The sequence below is a fragment of the Rhincodon typus genome, chromosome 6 (genome assembly GCF_021869965.1).
Source record: "Rhincodon typus isolate 14 chromosome 6, sRhiTyp1.1, whole genome shotgun sequence".
Lineage (NCBI taxonomy): Eukaryota > Metazoa > Chordata > Chondrichthyes > Orectolobiformes > Rhincodontidae > Rhincodon > Rhincodon typus.
The window spans coordinates 97,341,551-97,361,321 of record NC_063337.1 but is presented as its reverse complement, the minus strand read 5'-3'; the positions used below and the strand labels follow the sequence as shown (position 1 = coordinate 97,361,321).

The 19,771-nt window shown below is 40.7% G+C and overlaps 1 protein-coding gene across 1 annotated transcript in view; it reads left to right on the top strand.

The window, feature by feature from the left end:
- The window catches only part of LOC125483337 (uncharacterized protein C3orf85-like), a 32,393-nt gene extending 13,082 nt beyond the window's left edge, over positions 1-19,311 (top strand). The window contains exons 3-5 of the mRNA XM_048598235.1: positions 3,093-3,229; positions 15,985-16,076; positions 18,979-19,311. Of these exons, the coding sequence (XP_048454192.1) occupies positions 3,093-3,229; positions 15,985-16,076; positions 18,979-19,054 (305 nt within the window). The 3' untranslated portion in view covers positions 19,055-19,311. The remainder of the gene's footprint in view (positions 1-3,092; positions 3,230-15,984; positions 16,077-18,978) is intronic.
- The last annotated feature ends 460 nt before the right edge of the window (positions 19,312-19,771 follow it).

The window sequence follows — 19,771 nt, the reverse complement described above, 5'->3', positions numbered from 1 at the left end:
TGCTTGCAGAGATGATGCAAATCTGGGAGAGGAGACAACCAATCATAGCAAGAGGTGCACAAATGTCCTTTGAAGGGCTTAAAGATGGCCTGATTTTCCGGGTGCTCAATGTTCCAAAAAATTAATTTGTTTTTTGAGGATGTTCTGTTTCCCACTAAGGGGTGGTTTGCTATTCTGGGAATGTCCCCCTGATTTCCAGTAAACATAGTGTTGTGTTAAGTTGTGTCAGCACATCATAGCATTTACATTTAAAATAAGCACTCTTCTTGATTGGGGGTCTCGATTGCCTTGAATGTTGACAAAGGCTGAGCAAGGATAGAGAGATTTCATGCTGCTAAGCTACCTTCCCCAATTTATTGCTACCATTCACCATTCCCACCTATTAAGTGCAGCAGTCAGTGATTAAAATCACAGTTGTTCGTGGGAAAATGTTGCAGTCAGATCCAACAAACAACAATCAAAGAAATTGCTAGTCAATCTGCTTTTGGTAGCTTGGTCAAGAAACGAACATTGAGCCAGGACCATTCCCTGTTAAAGTGGAGTGGTGGTGGGAGCTGAAGTTGACATTAATTTCAGGCAGTCCACTCAACGCCTACTCCCCCACCAGAGGAAGGAAGTTGAATGGGGAATGGGAAAACACTAACAGCACTGCACCCTATTTAGTAGTTCTACCAGCTTGCTTTTCTACCTGTGGGTGTCCCATTAAATTCAGATAATGATGCTGGAAAAATGTACTTACACATGATAGCTGTCACATGATTGGAAACAGCGTGTTATGTCGCCAATTACTTATACGGAATTTACCTATTCCTGATTTTAAAAAATCCATCTGAAGATATCAATTAAGCTTGAATCTTACATGAAAGACTGTGCCTGAAAATACAGCAATCCCTCTGTACTAAACTGAAGTATCAGCTTAGATTGTATGTTTGAGTAATGGATTAGGACTGATACTCTCAAACATCTAATGCACAGAAAACTGCTTTCAATGAAGACAATTTAACGGATGTCAGTGAAACTAGTTAAGGAAAGAGCATTGGCGGCACTAAATTCAGATACAATTATCATCGAAAGATAGGCTGTAATCCTGTGTGGTATATAGGATAAGACAGTGTTTTCAAGAAACAAGGTGCTGTTCAAACATGTGTCATTGAAATTCTAAAATTTCTTTAGCTGATGTGCATCGCAATTTACTCATTTTAATTTACAAAGTTAACACTGTAAGTACATAAAAATTTATTTTTGTAGTTGGTTGTTTGCTTTTTCATAGACTTGGAACACATTTTGAAAATACTGCTGCCTCTGTTAGAGGTTTGCTTTTATGTTTTATGTCTTATTTATTTAAGTTGTTTCAAGTATTCTGGAACAGCATTCAAACAAAAGTAGAACCAAGACAACATTCATAGAATGAGTAAAACTTCAGCGTTCCCTTAAATTGGGCACTGCTTCAATTTCTGAGGGGAAATGTTTTAGCCAGTCCTCCTTCTCCTGAACATTATCTAAGAGATTCCTATCGCGAAGTGTGAGTGTGGATTTTGGCCGGGTACAGCTTTGGACTTAGGTGTCATCTTCTGTCTCATTGTTTTCCAATGAAACTGGCATATGGAGGATGACAAGTTAAGCCAAATACTGAGGAGCAGCCACTGCCTGTAGAATTTTAATCTGACTGTATGTTCAAGAAAGGCAAAGAGACATAACTGGTATCTCAGCTTTGAGATGATCCGTCACATGGAGGATCTTCTGCACACTGAAGATGACACCTCCAGCCTTTCACAGAAAGCCCAGTTGAGTACACATGGATGTTTGAAAAGCAACATCCCAGAACAGCAAGGAGGAGATTACAAGGTGTGGAGCTGGATGAACACAGCAGGCCAGGCAGCTGACATTTCGGGTCTGGACCCTTCTTCAGAAAAAGAGGAGATTAGCTTGATTAACATTAATACAATGGGTGCATGGACTAGAAGGTCAATCTTCTGTGCTAATTCTACTGAGTCCAACAGCAGAATTATATTCAAGGTTAATGTATTGTCATGCACCCCAGTGATTCCAACCTGCATGTGAGCCAGTCCAATGGGCTCCAGGATACTGTGTCAGTGCTAGCTGTGCTATAAGGTATGTTTTTGGGGCAATACCAGTTTGTGGTGCAAGGACATAGAGATGGATAGAAGCTTTTCTACCTTTGGCATTATAGTGTGCAATTCGATCTCTGGATATCATATTTTAGTTTGAATGCTCACTTTGAAAATTGTTCAGTGAATATAACTATATTAGTTGCAAATCTGCTGTGTGCTTTGGCAGCAATGCAGACCAGAAAATAAAGACAGAGGCCAGCGTACACAATTTGCACCACTCCATCTTCTATTGTTATCTGTCTTGTTCCTGAGGTTATTGAAATCTTGTTGCTATACTTTTTCTAGCATTGAGTATTCTGCTACCTTATTTAAGGGGTTTTTTTTCTTGGAAAGTCAAGATAGGACACAACAACAAGCTATTTGACAGTGGAGGACAGTGCAGTTGCAAGTTCTCTTCCAATGTCTGTATCCACACGTTTGGAAATCCTAACTTTTCATATATTTTTGTCCCAAACTATTGCAATCATTCATCATGTGTCTAACCTTTGCTGAGACTAGTTACTGCAGCGCAAAGTGGGAATGAATGTCTATATCAGATAGTTCTCAAAGCATTTTAAGTCTTTCAGAGATATTATTTTATTTATCATGGGATGTGGACATTACCAACTAGACCAGGATTTATCAACCATCCCTAATTTCCTCAAGTCAACCACATTGTTGTAAGTTTGGATCACATGCGGGCCAGACCAGGTAAGGATGGCAGATTTCCTCCCTGAAGAACATTGATTACTCAGACGGGTTTTACAGCAATCAGCAATAGTTGCCTTGTTGCTATTAAGATAGGTTAATTTTTAATTTTTATTGAACTTGCATTGCACCATCTGTCATGTTGGGATTCAAACCCATGTCCCCAGAATATTAGCCTGGAGCTCTGGTTTGTTATTCCAGTGATGTTACCACTATACTACCGCCTCTCCTTTAGTTGTACAGTTAACATTAGCATTATTGTCTGGTCAACAGGGATTGCAGCTGCACCATTTTTGGCTGATGAGGAAGCCCATCGCTTCATCCGAAACAAAAGGCAAACTGATACAATGCAAGGATACTGGGACCCAAATAATGCAAATAATGTGTGGGGAGTCACTCAGGCAGAACACGTAAGTCTCACATGTGATGAACTCTGATCTGGTTGAGTGAAGTAATTCACCCTCATGTTCTTCAGAAATCGGGATGATTTTTATATGATTGTAAGAAACAAATAACTTAGGTTAATGAGAGAATCAACCCCACAATGCGCTGGGCTCTCCTTTATAGACTGAGGGAGATTTGAGTGGGAAGATTGTATGCCTGGAGGAATTTATCTGTTTGGATTGATCCCTGGAGACACCTTGAGTCAGCCACTGTAGTTATGTGAAGTTCTGAATGAGAGCATATGTCAAAACCAATCCATGGCAGAAATCTCCATACGAATGATTGGAGACATGACATGCTGTTTCCAAACATACGACAGTTATCCCATGTAAGTGCATCTTTCCAGCATCACTGGCTGAATTTTGTGGGATAACCACAGGTGGAAAAGTAGCCTGTGGGATCCACAAAATAAGGTGCAGTTCGCATTGTCCATTGTGCCCAATGCCCACTCAACCTCCTTCCACTGATGGAGGGAGGTGGTGAACTGCCTGAGATTAAAGCTGACTTCAGGTCCTATTGCCATTCCATATTAGCAGGAAGTAGGATAATCTGTGCTGGGCTCCCAGCCCGGCTGGATGGTTCTGCAAGGTACTGCTCAGAGAAAGGGAGGATACTGCCTCCTTTTTGGGCCACTTTGGGTAGACCTGCCCTCATAGATTTCCCCCCCATTGCCCACATCCTGTCCATCATAGCTCTACACCCACCTGGAGGAGGCCTTACAGCAAGCCATGGCAAGTTTCCAGATGAGGAGCATAAAAGGTTTCTCTTCCTTCCAGACTTCTGGCAGCACTGGCAGTGGTCACTACCCCTGGTGGCGATGCCAGTACTTGCAAACCAACTGACCTCCAATCAATTGGCAGTTCTATGAGGCTAAACCTCCTACTGGAGAGACATGGCAGTCTTGCCTCGTAATAAGTAAATAAGGCTCTTCAGCAAAATGGAGGCAGGCTTGATCCTGACATTTGCGCTGAAGCATGAGAAGCCTGCCCTGAGTGTATAATCCAGCCTCCATGTCTGACAGATTTACTGCTGCAGTTCGTTAACAATCAATTTTATCATATAGCTACAGGATGAAGTAGCTGCACTGGGTGGTTATTTTATTATTTTTAACAATAGTCATGTTTGAATGCATTGCAACCTATTTAGGATTCATTTTGAAATGGAAAGCTATTGATCAAACTGTTTGCAGTCAGTTTTGACAACATTGTTGTGTTTCATGAGAAGGTGCAGGTCAAATACAACTTGTTAATTTGTCTGCAGAAGACCAAAAGAATTATTTACCATTGACACACTTTAAGGAGAGGGTTTTTACACAGAGGTGCAAGTTAATGAATCAATCTTGCAGTGTTGTGGCCTTATCTCTAACCTGTGTTGCTGAATTTTCTTTTAGCTTCCACTAGGCAGTGACATAGTCCATCGTAATTTCCTTGACACATGCCAAAATGGTTTAGGTACATCGGGAAATAGCAGATTTGTTAAATGACTGTGATGTACTTAATGACTTAATTTTTAATGAAAATATAGTTAAGTGGCATTTAGTCTTGATAATGTTGCTGATTTAAAAATATAATTCCCAATATTCAGACAGCTCTTAGTAAGAGAAAGCAGGTGGACTGGTTCACTGATTTAGTATTCCCTTCTGAGAATCATCCTTGAACATGGCCTGAAATGGAGATGTGAACCTCAATTCTCTGAAATCTGCCATTGTCAGGTTAAACTGTCAGTTTAGAGTGCGGAGTCACATTTCTTTTATTTTATCTGTTCCAAAGGATACACTTGGAAGAGAAAAGAAGTGAATTATTTTGAGTAGCTAATTCTTAAAACCTTTCCATTAATATCTTATCACAGCTTTGCAAACATTTACCAAATACTGAAGAAATGTGAAAATTAATTCAGACAGCTATCAAGTTTGGAAGTTTTGAAATATCTGTTACAGTGTCTTTGCACCCACACAAATAAAAAACAGTTTCAAATTTAGGGGCAAACTGTACTAATTGCAAGCGCACATAATTACAGGATATTCAGTAGTCCAATTGACCAGGTCTGATTCACTTTCCCAATGAATGCAGTTCCTCCAATTTGATTATAGAGTCTGAATACACTTTACAATAAGCTATGAGCATAGAGCCCAATTGTTTAATCCTGGGCAGGTGACGTGTAGCACTTGCATGTAAATTTAAGTGACATTATTTCTCTTGCTACAGTTTTGACTGTTGCATGAAGTCTTTCTAACCCCATTGCTCTTACCTGGATTTTTTTTTGCTATTTGTGGCAGACGTCCTGCAATTTTGAGGAAACATGAATGATTCTGATGTACAAACATCAGGCAGCCTTTCTAAAGGAAGCTTGTTCTTAAACATACAGAATAAATAACTGAGGGCAAGGATTGGATGCATAGGGTAATGTTAGTAACAATTGTTCATTTATATCCCTGCTTCCAACGTGAGGGAATATCCGAAAGACACTCAAAGTTGACATCGTGCACAGAGTGAAAATGTAACTTATAAAATTTTGCAGAACACATTAAAAGTTATGATCTTAGTTATTTCAGTTGACGTATCTTTCACGTTAGGCATGCTCTACTAACTTACCCTGTGTTTATTAACTGGTGTCTTCCTCATTTTCCTAGTGGTATGAAAAGCTATGGGCAATTTTGGAGTAACTATTTGAGTTTGCACTCCTGGCAAGGATGAAGTCGAGACTAAACAAATAGAAGTTGCAAATGCAGCCCAAGAAGCAGGGAGCATGCAGACATCACTGTGGCTGTTCATTTAAACTGTTTTGATATGAACTCAGTTTTAAACATCCTGCTGAGCAGCTGGACATCCTGACAGGTGATGCCGAGAGTGATCACTCATATAGACATGTCAACTGAGTGATATTCCATGTAAGCGAGCTCTTACTACACACTAGAAAGAATTCTCATCTTGCAGTTCACCACTTGGTTGGAAAATGGGACATTTTGCTCTTGACATCAAGAAGTTCCTCACTGGACGTCTCACCTCATTTTCCAAACCTTCACAACCATGGCTGCCATCACTCAGAGGCTGGGAAGATTCTGCCCAAAGTTTCAGTTTGATGACCTTTTGTCAGAATTAAATGAAAAGGTTTAAGCTGGCTAATGGGTTAAAACTAGACTGCACTACTCAAATCTTGCCTGGACCATTTAAGCAGAGGGGTGTTGTGAATGGAGCAGGTGCTGGGAAAGGCAGAAGGATGGCACAACATGGTATGTGGTCTCCAAGATTTTCCCATGTTGTACTAGAGGCCTTGATACAGAAGATGGAGAGGAGGTGATCAATCATTTATTCAGACAAGGTTCTTCAGGCAAACTTTGCAAAGTCCATGGGACTCCAGACAGCTATGGTGGTCAAAGCTAAGTGTCTAGGCTCTGGATACAGAACTGATAGAACTTCAATGGCCTTGCATGGGTAGTCAAGATCAGTGAATATATCTTCAAATGGCAAAGTCTACTAACCTGCCTCTCACATTACTCAATGCGCCACATTTGAATTACTCATCTGTCAACCACAACTCACATCTAATATTCATAGCATCACTTCACTCGTACTCATATCTCACACCTTGCAAACACTGATAAAGCTGCTAACAACTGTATCTACCAATCAGTTTGTACAAAATTCAATGAAAGACCTCCTTATCTCTTGCAAAATAAGGTGGTCCATTGTAGTAATCAGTAGGTAGGAGACATTGTTGTGGTCCTTTCCCAATGATATAGAGAGTGTTTGCCATAGAGCGGCCTTGACTGAGGTTGTGATCAGCAGTGGGACTGGAACCAGCGAATGTACTGGATCCTTACATCTGAACCTCCTTCTCACATTGCTTCTGCCCACTTTCCCACAATTTGACCTGATCTAGAAGCTGCTAACATTGTGAGGATACATTTCTTGTTTTAGTCTTCTCACGTCACCGCAACTGAGCATTAATATCCTTCTCGTTTCCTGCGTATACTAGAATGACTACTTAACCAGAAGATGGTGGTGAGGACAACATTCTGTTTCTTGCTCTCACATTCACGGAAATCAACTCAGATACTGAAATTTTGAGTGTAGCTTAAATTTGAGATTTGCACATTGTGAGACATTGAGAGTAAGTGACCTGTAAGGAGTGCAGGTGAACAAAGAGACAATAGTTCCTTGAAGGTTGAGGTTACACACAAGTCCTGTTCTGGGAGACTCACCTGTGGATGTTGCTTTGATGGTCTTCAAAAGAAAAATGCTTCAAAGATTGATCACAGGCTTTCTGGATGCTAGTAATGTCAAGAATCATTGAAGACATTGGCAACAAGTTAGCACAGAGCTTTGCACATGGATTGAAACCTGATCGCCATGAGTCTGCTTGTGGATTTGACCCTGATGCATTGTCAATGACTGATGTTGTTTCCAAGGAGCAAAAACAGAGATCACCCAACACCTTGTTGCTATGGTGGTAGCTCAGGCAGAAGTCAAGACAGTCAGCTGGCTGCCTAGCAAATTCTGATCACTGCTGTCAAAGTTGTGTGCGAAAGTGATTGGGAATTGCAGAGTACCACAGTATTTCAGCAAACAATCCTCCAACAGATTACTGGGATTGCTGACCTTTGCCCTAAGGCAGTGGCAGGGTTTGTTTGCCACACAGGAATGACAGTATTTAGCTCCCACTATGGCCACTCTGCCTGTGGTTCTGTCTGTCAACCATCCAGCCCAGGTTGTTGCTGATCTTGCTGAAGGGCTGCAGTTTGAAGCTGGACTGTGTAGGACAAGAGTTGCTCAACACTTTTGCGAAACCATCTGTAATCTCCTCTGCTGCAATGTAACAGCCACAGAGGCAGCGCGGTTCAGGAGCACTTGGGCTGGCAAAGGCAATTGGAATGCAGATATCAAGGGTATTATCAAAGCGATGGCCTGACGCATGCATGGTTTGGGTGATCAGCCCAATTTGGAATGCTTATTTTTGAAATGCTTTAGTTTTTGGTATTGTGACTACTGTGGGCACTGTACAGGTGCTCCATATGGATCCCCAAATGGGTGGCTACTTTCAATGGAACATCACATGCGCTTAAATCCCTAAACCAGATGGAGCACAAACATTGTATGGAATTCTCCATCAACTCCCCCAGATGCCTATGATCTCTGATAGTTGGGAACTTTCCTGCCTCTGTTGCTCAAGTCCGTGGTACCCAAGGCTTACCAGCTTCACCCAGCAGAGTAGACCTACTCTGAGTTTGTCATCCATCTTCTGGGTGGAACTGCCCACATCTCTTTGCTTCACTGTGCCCTTCAGCCTGCCTGCTTGTGACATGCTACTTATCCAGTGCTCCTCATTCTAACCAAGATTATGGCCTCATGCAGTGAATATGTCTGCGCTGGTGGATGGTAAGGTGGTATGATGTGATTTTGCTAGCTCTGTCGAGTCTTCCTCCCCCACACATCAAGGAGTTCAGGCATGATAAAGGCAGCTCCTTTTGTGTAGCCCCTGTAAGAGAGACAAGAAGAAGAGGCTGAGAAATCAAACAATGTAACACTCCTGCTCCAATCTCCTGTGCTTTAAGTTGATACAGGCAGCTTACATGGAAGGCTGAAGAAGTTCTGAAGTCTTATTGCGTCAAAAATAGAGTTCTGATAAAGAAATCGAGACCTCCTCACAAACCCTTCAAATGAGGAATGGATAATTGTTGATCAGATAAGGAGATATTGTGAAGAGGGCAGCAAGTTTGGAAGCATGCAGAACACCCAAGCAATGATATACAGGTATTTTACCTGGTCAAGATTTCATAAGGATGTTGGGCAGTTCTGTAAAACATGCCAGAGGTGTAAGGTTATGAGAAAAACTAACATAAAAAAAAGACTCAGTTTTTTGTGTTAAGTTTTCCCATTACATGACACCTCTGGCAAGTTTTACAGAACTGCCCAATATCCTTACGACAGTATGAACTACCAATAGCAATACAGGCAGACCAAGGTTCTAACTTTTTCTCGAAAATTTTTCTGCACATCATAAGTAATTTGGGTATAAAATATTTGAAGTCTAAGGCATATCATTTGTGACAGAGAGCTTTGGAAAGATACCACCAGGCTGTCTGGATTATGACTAAAATAAAAATTTGTCATAGTCCTTGTGAATAATAGGGTTGCTCTCTCATTAGAGGGAGATGATCTGAGGGTCATCACATTTCAAGTGAAGGGGTGAGGTTGAGAAAGAAAGTTCTTCATGGTAACCTCAGTCAGTGTGAGAATTGAACCCACGCTGTTGGCATTACCAAGCGACCAACTGAGGTAGCCAATACCCTGGCTTATAGTAAAGGCTTTGATAGAAGTTTTTTTTTTGTTGATTTAAATTAGTACTTTTTTCTCAAAGTAAGTTTTCACCTGCACACAGCAAGAAGCCCTTGGGATGAAGTTGGCCCAGACGGACAACACGCTATAATTGACCGATGATCAGCCATTCTATATCAACAATAACTCAACAAAAACCTAATCTGGCATGGTGTAAAAAGGGGCTGCTGATTCTCTGTCAACCTTTTGTCCTACTACGCAGCACTTGTTTTATTCTACATCTTTCAGAATGAAAAGTTATCCCTGGCTGGAGATCTCAGCGGTAATTTTCTAAAGTTCCTTCAGGAGCACAGCCCCACATGAAATGGGCAGCTGCCATTGATCCAACTTATCAACATATTTAGTTGTATGAATAGCTGATATGAATCAATCGGGGGATGATAGTTAAAACTGAAAATTGTGCAAAAACCATTTTACAATTCATTAATAGCTGTGAATGACAAGTACACCAATTAAGGAACTATGCAGAAACAGTGAACATCAGTTTGCAAAGCTGTTTTATAATAATAGAAAGCAGGAATCATACCTTCACAAGTGGGTGGTAGGTCATGGACATCCTTAGTGTGAGATGGCAATCAATGTGGGATATTCTGCCACATGCTATGGTTGAGTCGTTGAATGACAGCACGTTACAAATTAGACCACATAGGCCCAAAGGCATGAACTGCAGGAAGCCTCATTTCACAACTATGGTCTTCATATCAAGAGTGTGTTTTGCCTGATTCAGACTTGCCTATTATAACTTGAATTGTTACTTTAAGACATTACTCCCAGCAACGTGGTGTTGCACTTTGAAAAGTGCAAAAAAACAAGTGTACACTCTTCATTTTTTTTAACTATGTGAATTAAAATTTAAAAAATTAGACAATTTCTGATTTGAGCCAATGACAGTCAGAAAATAATCACAATACAAGTGTAACATGTACAATTAAATCCTGGATTGATTGTTTTAAATTCAAATCTGTCCACTGTTCAACGTTCCATTCAAAAAAAGACTTAGATACTGAGGATAATACCTACCATTAATGGTAAAAGATGGTACAATCAGGAATTTTAGCACGTAAGTCATTGCATGATACATCTCATACTTTTCCTGGGGTCCCTCTTAATACAAAGGCCAATCTTTAGGCAATTCAGTTCACTCATAGAAACATTGCATTATAGAGATGTACAGCATTGAAACAGACCCTTCAGTCCAACTCATCCATGCCGACCAGATATCCTAAATTAATCCAGTCCCATTTGCCAGCATTTGGCCCATATCCCTTTAAACCCTTCCTATTCATATAGCCAACCAAATGCCTTTTAAATGTTGTAAATGTACCAGCCCCCACCACTTTCTTTGGCAGCTCATTCCATACATGCACCACACTCTGTGTGAAAAAGTTATCCCTTAGGTCCCTTTTAAATCTTTCCCCTCTCACCTTAAAACTATGCTCACTGGTATTGGACTCCCTTACCCAGGGGAAAGACCTTGGCTATTCACCCCATTGATGACCCTCATGATTTTATAAACCTCTATAAATTCTCCCCTCAGCCTCCAATGCTCCAGGGAAAATAGCCCCACACTATTCAGCCCCTGCCTATAGCTCAAACCCTGCAACCCTGGCTAAATCTTTGGAAGTCTTTTCTGAACCTTTTCGATTTTCACAACATCCTGCCTATAGCAGGGAGACCAGAATTGCACGCAGTGTTCCAAAAGTGACATAACCAATGCCCTTAACAGCCGCAACATGACCTCCCAACTCCTATACTCGATGCACTGACCAATAAAGGCAAGCATATCAAACGCCTTCTTGACTATCCTGTCTACCCTTGATTCTACTTTTAAGGAGTAATGAACCTGCACTCCAAGGTCTCTTTGTTCAGTAACATTCCCCAGATCCTTACTATTAACTGTATAAGTTATGCCCTGATTTGCCTTTCTAAAATGCAGCAACTCACATTTATCTAACTTAAACTCTGTCTGCCACTCCTTGGCCCATTGGCCCATTGGCCCATTTGATCAAGATCCTGTTGTACTCTGAAAGGAACTTCTTCACTGTCCACTACACCTCCAATTTTGGTGTCATCTGCAAACTTACTAACCTTACCTCCTATGTTCACATCCAAATCATTTATATAAATGACAAAAAATAGTGGACCAAGCACCGATTCTTGTGGCATCCACTGGTCACAGGCCTCCAGTCTGAAAAGCAACCTTCCACCACCACCCTCTGTCTTCTACCTTTGAGCCAGTTCTGTATTGAAATGGCTAGTTCTCCCTGTGTTCCATGTGATTGAACCTTGCTGACCAGTCTACCATGAAGAACCTTGTCGAACACCTTACTGAAGTCCATATAGATCATGTTCACCACTCTGCACTCATCAATACTCTTCTTTGTTTCTTCAAAAAGCTCAATCAAGTTATGATGTGGAGGTGCCAGTGTTGGACTAGGGTGGGCAATGTCAAAAATCACGTGACACCAGGTTATAGTCCAATAGGTTTATTTGAAATCAGAAGCTTTCAGAGCATAGCCCCTTTGTCACTGTACTGATGAAGGGGCTGTGCTCCGAAAGCTTGTGATTTCAAATAAACTTATTGGACTATAACCTGGTGTCATGTGATTTTTGACTTCAATCAATTTAGTGAGATATTATTTCTCATGCACAAAGCCATGTTGACGATTCTCAATCAGTCCTTGCTGTTCCAAATACATGTAAATCCCGTCCCTCATGGTTCCCTCCAACAACTTACCCATCACCGATGTCAGACTCACAGGTCTATAGTTCCCTGGCTTTTCCTTACCACCTTTCTTAAATAGTGGCACCATGTTAGCCAACCTCCAGTCTTCCTGCACCTCACCTATAGCTATTGATGATACAAATATCTCAGCAAGGGCCCAGCAATCACTTCCCTGGCTTCCCACAGAGTTCTAAGGTACACCTGATCAGGTCCTGGGAATTTATCCACCTTGGTGCAATTTAAGACATCCAGCACCTCCTCCTGTCTAATATGGGCATTTTTAAGATGTCGCTATTTATTTTCCCATGTTCTATATCTTTCATATGCTTCTCCACAGTAAACACTGATGCAAAATACTTGTTTAGAACCTCTCCCAACTCCTGCAGTTCCACACTTAGGTAGCCTTGCTAATCTTTAAGGGAGCCTATTTTCTCCCTAGTTACCCTTTTGTCCTTATTATATTTATAAAATCCCTTTGGATTCTCCTCAACCCTATTTGCCAAAGCTGTCCCATGTGCCCTTTGTGACTTCCTGATTTCCTTCTTAAGAATACTCTTACTGCCTTTATGCCCTTCTAAGGATTCACTCGATCTCTGCTGTCCATACCTGACATATGTTTCCTTCTTTTTCTTGACCAAAACTTCAATTTCTCCAGTCATCCAGCATTCCCTACACCTACCAGCCTTGCCTTCCATCTTAACAGGAATATTCTGTCTTTGGACTCTCATCTCATTTTCCAGCCATCCCTTTACCTGCGAACATCCGCCCCCAGTCAAATTTTGAAAGTTCTTGCCTAATACTGTCAAAATTGGCCTTCCCATGTGATATGAAGAAATTATTGAACACACTGGATGCGGTAAAGACTGTGCACCCTGAAAGCATTCCTGCTGTGAGCACGTTGGAGAGAGAGAAAAAAAAATTGAGATTGTGAATTGTTTCAGGATTAGACAGTAAATCTGAAGCTGAGCAGTGTTGAACTTGTTTTGTTCCTTTGGAAAGGTAGCAGAAAAAGTTATTGCAAGACAGGTCATTGGTGAGACCTCAGGTACACTTGAAGAAGTTGTAAAAACCTTCAACAGCAATTTTAATCTGAGGAACAATTGGACTCTGGAAAGGGAGAAGTCGAAAGAAAAATCCAGTGACCAGGTGAACCAGTAGATCATTTTATTAATGACATTTACAGGCTGGTTGAAGGATGTAAGTATGAAGACCAAAACACAGGATTGAGGAGAGGCCACATTGCTGTTTGTATTGCAAACAAATCCCTATCAGACTTAATACAATCCAAAGAAGGCAACACCTTAGAAAAAGTAATCTAACTGCTGAGGCAAACAGAACTCTTAATCAGATTGGCTAATGTGATTGCTGAAGAAAAACCTTGGCTCAGGAAACTTGCAGCTTTAGGCCATGAAATTCATTAGGCACAGGAATATAAAAGAAGTCCCACAAGCACGAACAGAATCCTGTAAACTTTACAGAATACTTTTTTGGAGAAGAATTTACCATTTTGGGCAGCACGTTGGCTCAGTGGTTAGCACTACTACATCACTGTGTCAGGGACTGGGTTCAATTCCACAATCAAGCGACTGTCTGTTTGGAGTTTGCAAGTTCTCCCAGTGTCTGTGTGGGTTTCCTCCGGGTGCTCCGGTTTCCTCCCACAGTCCAAAGTTGTGCAGGTTAGATGGATTGACAATGCTAAATTGCCCATAGTGTCCATGGATGTGTGGGTTGGGAGGATTAGCCATGGGAAATGCAGGGTTACAGGAGTACGGGAAGGGAGTGGGTCTGGGTGGGATGCTCTTCAGAGGGTCGGTGTGGACTCAAAGGGCCGAATGACCTGCTTCCACACTGTAGGGATTCTATGATTTTGAGACTACGTACTGGATTGGAACTTCTACCTTTTCAGGTTTCAAAGACAATGCCATCACACATAGAGCTATCAATGAAGTTGAATATTTTCCACCAGAAGAGGAACTGTTTTTTCTTTCTGGTGAGCCCCTTGACCCCAACCATGTATTCTAGAACACAGATACAGAAGTAGCAGTGATATACCATCAAAATTAAACAAGGTACTGGAGGAAGTGTACCTGTTTGGACAAGACAATCCTGTTTACCAACACATCACTTGAGCCAATGGAGACCCAATTACACAGTCCAATTGGGATCAAACTAAACATAAAGGGAAAGTCTCAGACATTATCCAGGACAAGGGAAAGTAAATTGTTATGCAGAATCAGGAATTCTCGCTTTTAAGTGCAAGAGCTTGTACAGAACTCAATCTTATCAGGAAAGTAGACAACATTAATCGACAAGAATCCGGGTGTATCTGAAAAGACTTGCTAAGCGGATTTACTGCTCTGGGAAAGCTGCATATGGCACTATTTTGTGATAAAATGCTAAACCTGTGTCTTTTCAGACCTCACAAGATACCAGATTCACAAATGAAACAGGTCTAACTGCAGTTGGAAGAAATGACCAAAATAGGAGTCATTGCTCCTGTCACCAAGCCTACAGAGAGGTGCATTCCAGTTCCTCAACTTACCAAGATTCTTTCTTTATGTTTGGGTTTAATAAGGGCATAGCAAGGGAAGTGGTGAATGAAAGCTCAGCAAACTTCTCCCAAAGTATCCTGGTCACAAAATTGGTTGTCAGCATCAGCTTTTGGTAGGTGTCATTGAATGAGATGTCAGAATTACCAATGGCCTTCATTACATGGTTTGGAAGACGTTGTCTTAATTGTTTACCATTTGGAATAGTTGTAAGCTTTGGAAGTGGAACATTTGGCATTTTCTACCCCAGTGGGCTGTGGAAACTCTGTCTTTGAGTATGTTTAAGGTAGACATTTGGCAGATTTTTGATTATCAATAGCATATAAGATTATGGGGATGGAGTGGGTAAAAGACATTGAAGTGGTCAATCAGCCTTGATCATATTGAACGGCAGGGCAAACTCAACAAACTGAATGGCCTACTCCTGTTACTATGTTCTTAATTCCTATTTTGGTTTATCAGCAATGGAAATTATCCAAAGAACAATAACTAACGTTCTACAGGACCTTGAAAGTATCATATGTCATATGGAGGACATTAGTATATAACAGTAGTTAGTATACAATAAACCACTTGTTGAGGCTGTTGTGGTGTTGTCCTTACCTCTAGGCAAGAAGGCTGGGGTTAAGTCCCAAAAGCTCCAGAGTTGTGTAATAATGCCTCTAAGCAGGTTGATTTGAAAAAAATCTATCCCACTTGTCTAATCGACATACCAAAAATTCAGTAATCGATCCAAAACCAGAGTAACCAGGTTTAGTATAATCTTGAGTCTATTCCCTCTTCACCGCAGATTCAGACTTGGTTTACCCTGCGCCATTCCTGTCTCCCCTACAGGATCACATTCAGACGTTGTTTATCATCAGCATACTTTCAATCTCCTTCAGATTCCCAATGAACTCAGGTTTTATCTGGGTTACGCCTGTCTCCCACATGCTTTGTTTTAGCCTGGGTCTCTCCTCTTGCTAATATACATAACTAAGATAAATGTAAATGTGAAAAAAATATACAAAGTAAGTGTGAAAAATTGTACGCTGCCCCTTTAAATCTAGGCAGCATTATTATCGTTCAGTTTATTGTCCGTTTTTTGGCTGAATGTGTTTGATGCTATTTAGGCAAGTGAATACTGGACATCGTTGAGAGACACAGCACAGTACTACATAGGCTTGAGTTCGATCAGCTTTGCATCAGATCCATCTGTCATACAGTAAGTACTGGATCAGTTGTTTTATGTAAATATTGTATTAAAAAGAAATAGCCTGTTGTGAATGGTAAGCTGCGATCAATGGGAACACAGGCTAAACACATAAAAATGCTTTGTATGGGTTATAATTTGCATGAAACAAAGCAGATACCCTGGTGTTATGCTAGGAGAGCAGCTTTGTGCCAGTGTGTGCATGTTACTTGTAGTGAGGCCAGTTGGCCTGATCAAGCTTGACATTTTAATTTCTAGCTGCAAAAGAAAGCGATTTCAGGAGGCTGAACTACTCTACAGCACTGACCTCAAAACACCAAAGTTGATTATCCCACCAAATTCTATAATGTGACTCAGTGAATTCCATAAGCTCTTGTGAGACACTTTCCCTCAGTCACTAAATGTGAAGTTGGGAAATTACCCTCTATTTTTTCCAAGCATTGGTTTCCTGGCCCCAAATGCAGTACAATGGCATGGGTACATGAATTAATTAGCCAAAACCTCCTGTGCCTGGTGGTGTATGACATTACCGTCATTAAATAAGTGGAGCTGAAGGACAAAAATCTTAAAATTCTGTCCAAAAATCAGAAAGGAAATGACGACTTCTAATTGCGAGAAAAAATCTGTTTCCTAACACAATCTGCATTAGCTGTCCAACTTGGGAAGTTAAATCATTAAATCAAGTGAAAGGTGACTGGTGACAATAAGCAGCTCAGATGTCATCAGCTTCAAGTTTAACACAGTGTGGAGCTGGAGGAACACAGCAGGTCAGGCAGCACCAGAGGAGCAGGAAAGTTGACATTTCAGCCCTTGATGAAGGGTCCCGACTCGACACATCAACTTTCCTGCTCCTCTGATGCTGCCTGACCTGCTGTCTTCCTCCAGCTCCACACTGCATCGACTTTGACTTCCAGCATCTGCAGTTCTTGCTATCTCCTAGTCAGCTTCAAGATTAATGTTGTTTCTGAATTTTGTTTCCGAGCTGGAGTTGAAGATCTGATAACACGTGTTAAATTGAAATACGGGGCAGATCAATTGTTTTGCATATTCATGCTCATGCACTGACATATAAATTGCAGTAATATCAGGTCTGCACTCAGGACAGTGAGCATTAGCAGGTTTTATTGAATATAACTACATACATGGGTGGAAAGAGAGCACATATCGCTGAGACTCTAAATGGTCAGCTCCCACATCCAACTTGTTGCAACATCTTCATGACGCAGCTATTTATGCATGTGCTCAGAAGGTGAATGTATAGTTAACCCTTCATTTCACAAAGATGGTATCTTGAACCATATGAATTTTCAGGTTGAGAAATATTGGGGATTAGGAGGGGCCGAAATAGAGTAAATAGCAGGAATTTACTTCTCTTAGAAGAGAGGTCAATTCTGGAAAGGAATTGATTTAAAGTGGTTAATGGAGGGAATTGAGAAGCAATCTTTTCACCTGGACAGTGGTGGGCATCTGGAACTCTGACTTAAAGGGTGGTAAGAGGTAGAAAACTTCATCACATTTGGAAAGTACTTGGTTATCCACGTAAGGTAGTATCGACTGCAAGGTAGGATTAGGAAAGATAACCCTATTGGCCAGCTGAAGCATGATGGGCCATGCCTGTCTGCTCTGCTGTTACTTTCTGTTTGTGAATTGAATCCAATTGGAGTATCACCTTGCCTCAATCCAGTACATCATGGCTCTCCACAGTTGCAAACTTGTACAGACCATCTCTTGCATAAACATGAAAAGTGCTGAAAGAGATGAGTATTTCAAGCTGCATCGATGGCGAGGAATTGTGTTAACTCATTAACCTTTTATCGAGAACTGAAGGAAAATGGAAATACAAGAGTTTTTAATCCAGCCAAAGTAGGGTGGGAGCAGGTAGAACCAAGGAGAAGCATCAAATGTCAACTCTGCTTCGCTCCACAAGTATCTGCTGAGATTTTCCAGCATTTTTCCTCTCATTTCAGATTTTCAGCACCTGCAGTATTTTGCTTTTGCGTCTCATCACTGTGTTGTTAATTTTTATAACTAAGAATACCTTTATGTAGTAAGAGTTGGATTCACACCCCTATTAGCAGAATCAGTGAACTTCTCCTGCTGACTCCCACCTTTTCAAGCTGTTTTGCGTGGCCCCATTGGAAGTCATATTCATATGGCCGTGGGATCAGAAGGATATTCAAATCTTCCTGCCATGTCAAAGTGTAGTCTCTAGAAATGGGCATGGGATTAAGAGAGGGTAGTACAGAGAATTTTCTTTCAAAAGTATTGTTCCTCTATTGAAGATTAAATTGCTGCAATGTTCAGATTAAAATTTTCTCCACGTCTAACTCACTAAAATGTCCCTTGTGCATCATTTCTGCAGCTTGCATTACTTTAAGGTCCTCCTTCTTTGTACATTCTCTTAACAACTGTCATTAATAATATAAGTGAATAACCTTTGTCCACATGTAATTTCTTGAGCACGGAGTCAGACTGACAGCTATGTTCCTTCTAAGGAATAAAATCATTCCTCAGGTCATATCAGGCAGATTTATGTACTGGAATATTTAGGTGCACTCTATATGGTCAAGAAACCACTGCCTTTGAGCTTCTGAAGTGCAATCTAGTGGAGCAAAATCACAAAATTTACCCCGATAAGCTTTAGAAAAATTAAAGCCTGTCCTAGGACATTTATTTTGCTGTAGTTTACTTTAGGATATTGTAAGATGTGGTTGGAAGTAAATACCAGAATATACCCAGCGAAAATGTGTATTTGCATAATACATTGCAATGTTGATTTCTGTTTTATCTGGAGATTGTCATCGTAACATTACAGCTTGTTTGGAAAACTCTTTTTTGCCTTCAGTGAGGTTTGTGCTAATATAACCATCTGATTGTTGTCTGCCTAAGCCTTCATTTTGACTGTCTTTTGTAGGGAACATATCAAGAGCTATATGGATTATCTGCGACAAACAAGCATTTACCTCCAACAGCAACCCACATACAAATAATTCCAAAGAATTGAAGGACATAAAAGATGTCAGATATTTCCAATTGCATGATTAATTCAGAGCAGACTGTGCAAGCTCAGAAAGCATGTCATTGCCAATCAATCCACCCTGACAACATGGAATGCCTTCTGCTAGCTTCAAAGCACAATATAACCAAAGCTCAATGAGCTCTAACTGTGCTGAGATTTATCCAGAGCAGGGTCATGCATTAAGCATTTCTTGAAAAATGTTAATCAATAAATATTGATTGTAACAAATTTCACTCTGTGCTGTGATATTATTTATCTGCGCATACTTGATTTTATTTCGAATGATTTATAATGTTTGCTGACATCTTAGAGATAAATAAACTGACTGGCTTCCACAGCAAGAAAACAATAGCAGTTCTCCCAATGCTGGCACATGAAATAATTGGATTAATTCCACAATTGTGTATTAATGAATTGGAAGCATCACCCAAAAAATCTGCATCTATGATCTGTCATATTCTGCAAACTTACAGTAAAGACTAGAGGCTGATTCTTAACGTATTTTGGAGAAGTGTCATTTTCATCAAGTTTCATAGAGCTTCTCTCCATGAAGCCCAACAGATTTTCTCACACGATAATCCAAAACCTGCCTCATCAACTACCAACCCTGCCCCTATAATACCCTCTAATCCAATGATAGCTCTATTTTCCCACTTACCACTTATTACTGCCAAGTTATTCCACATAT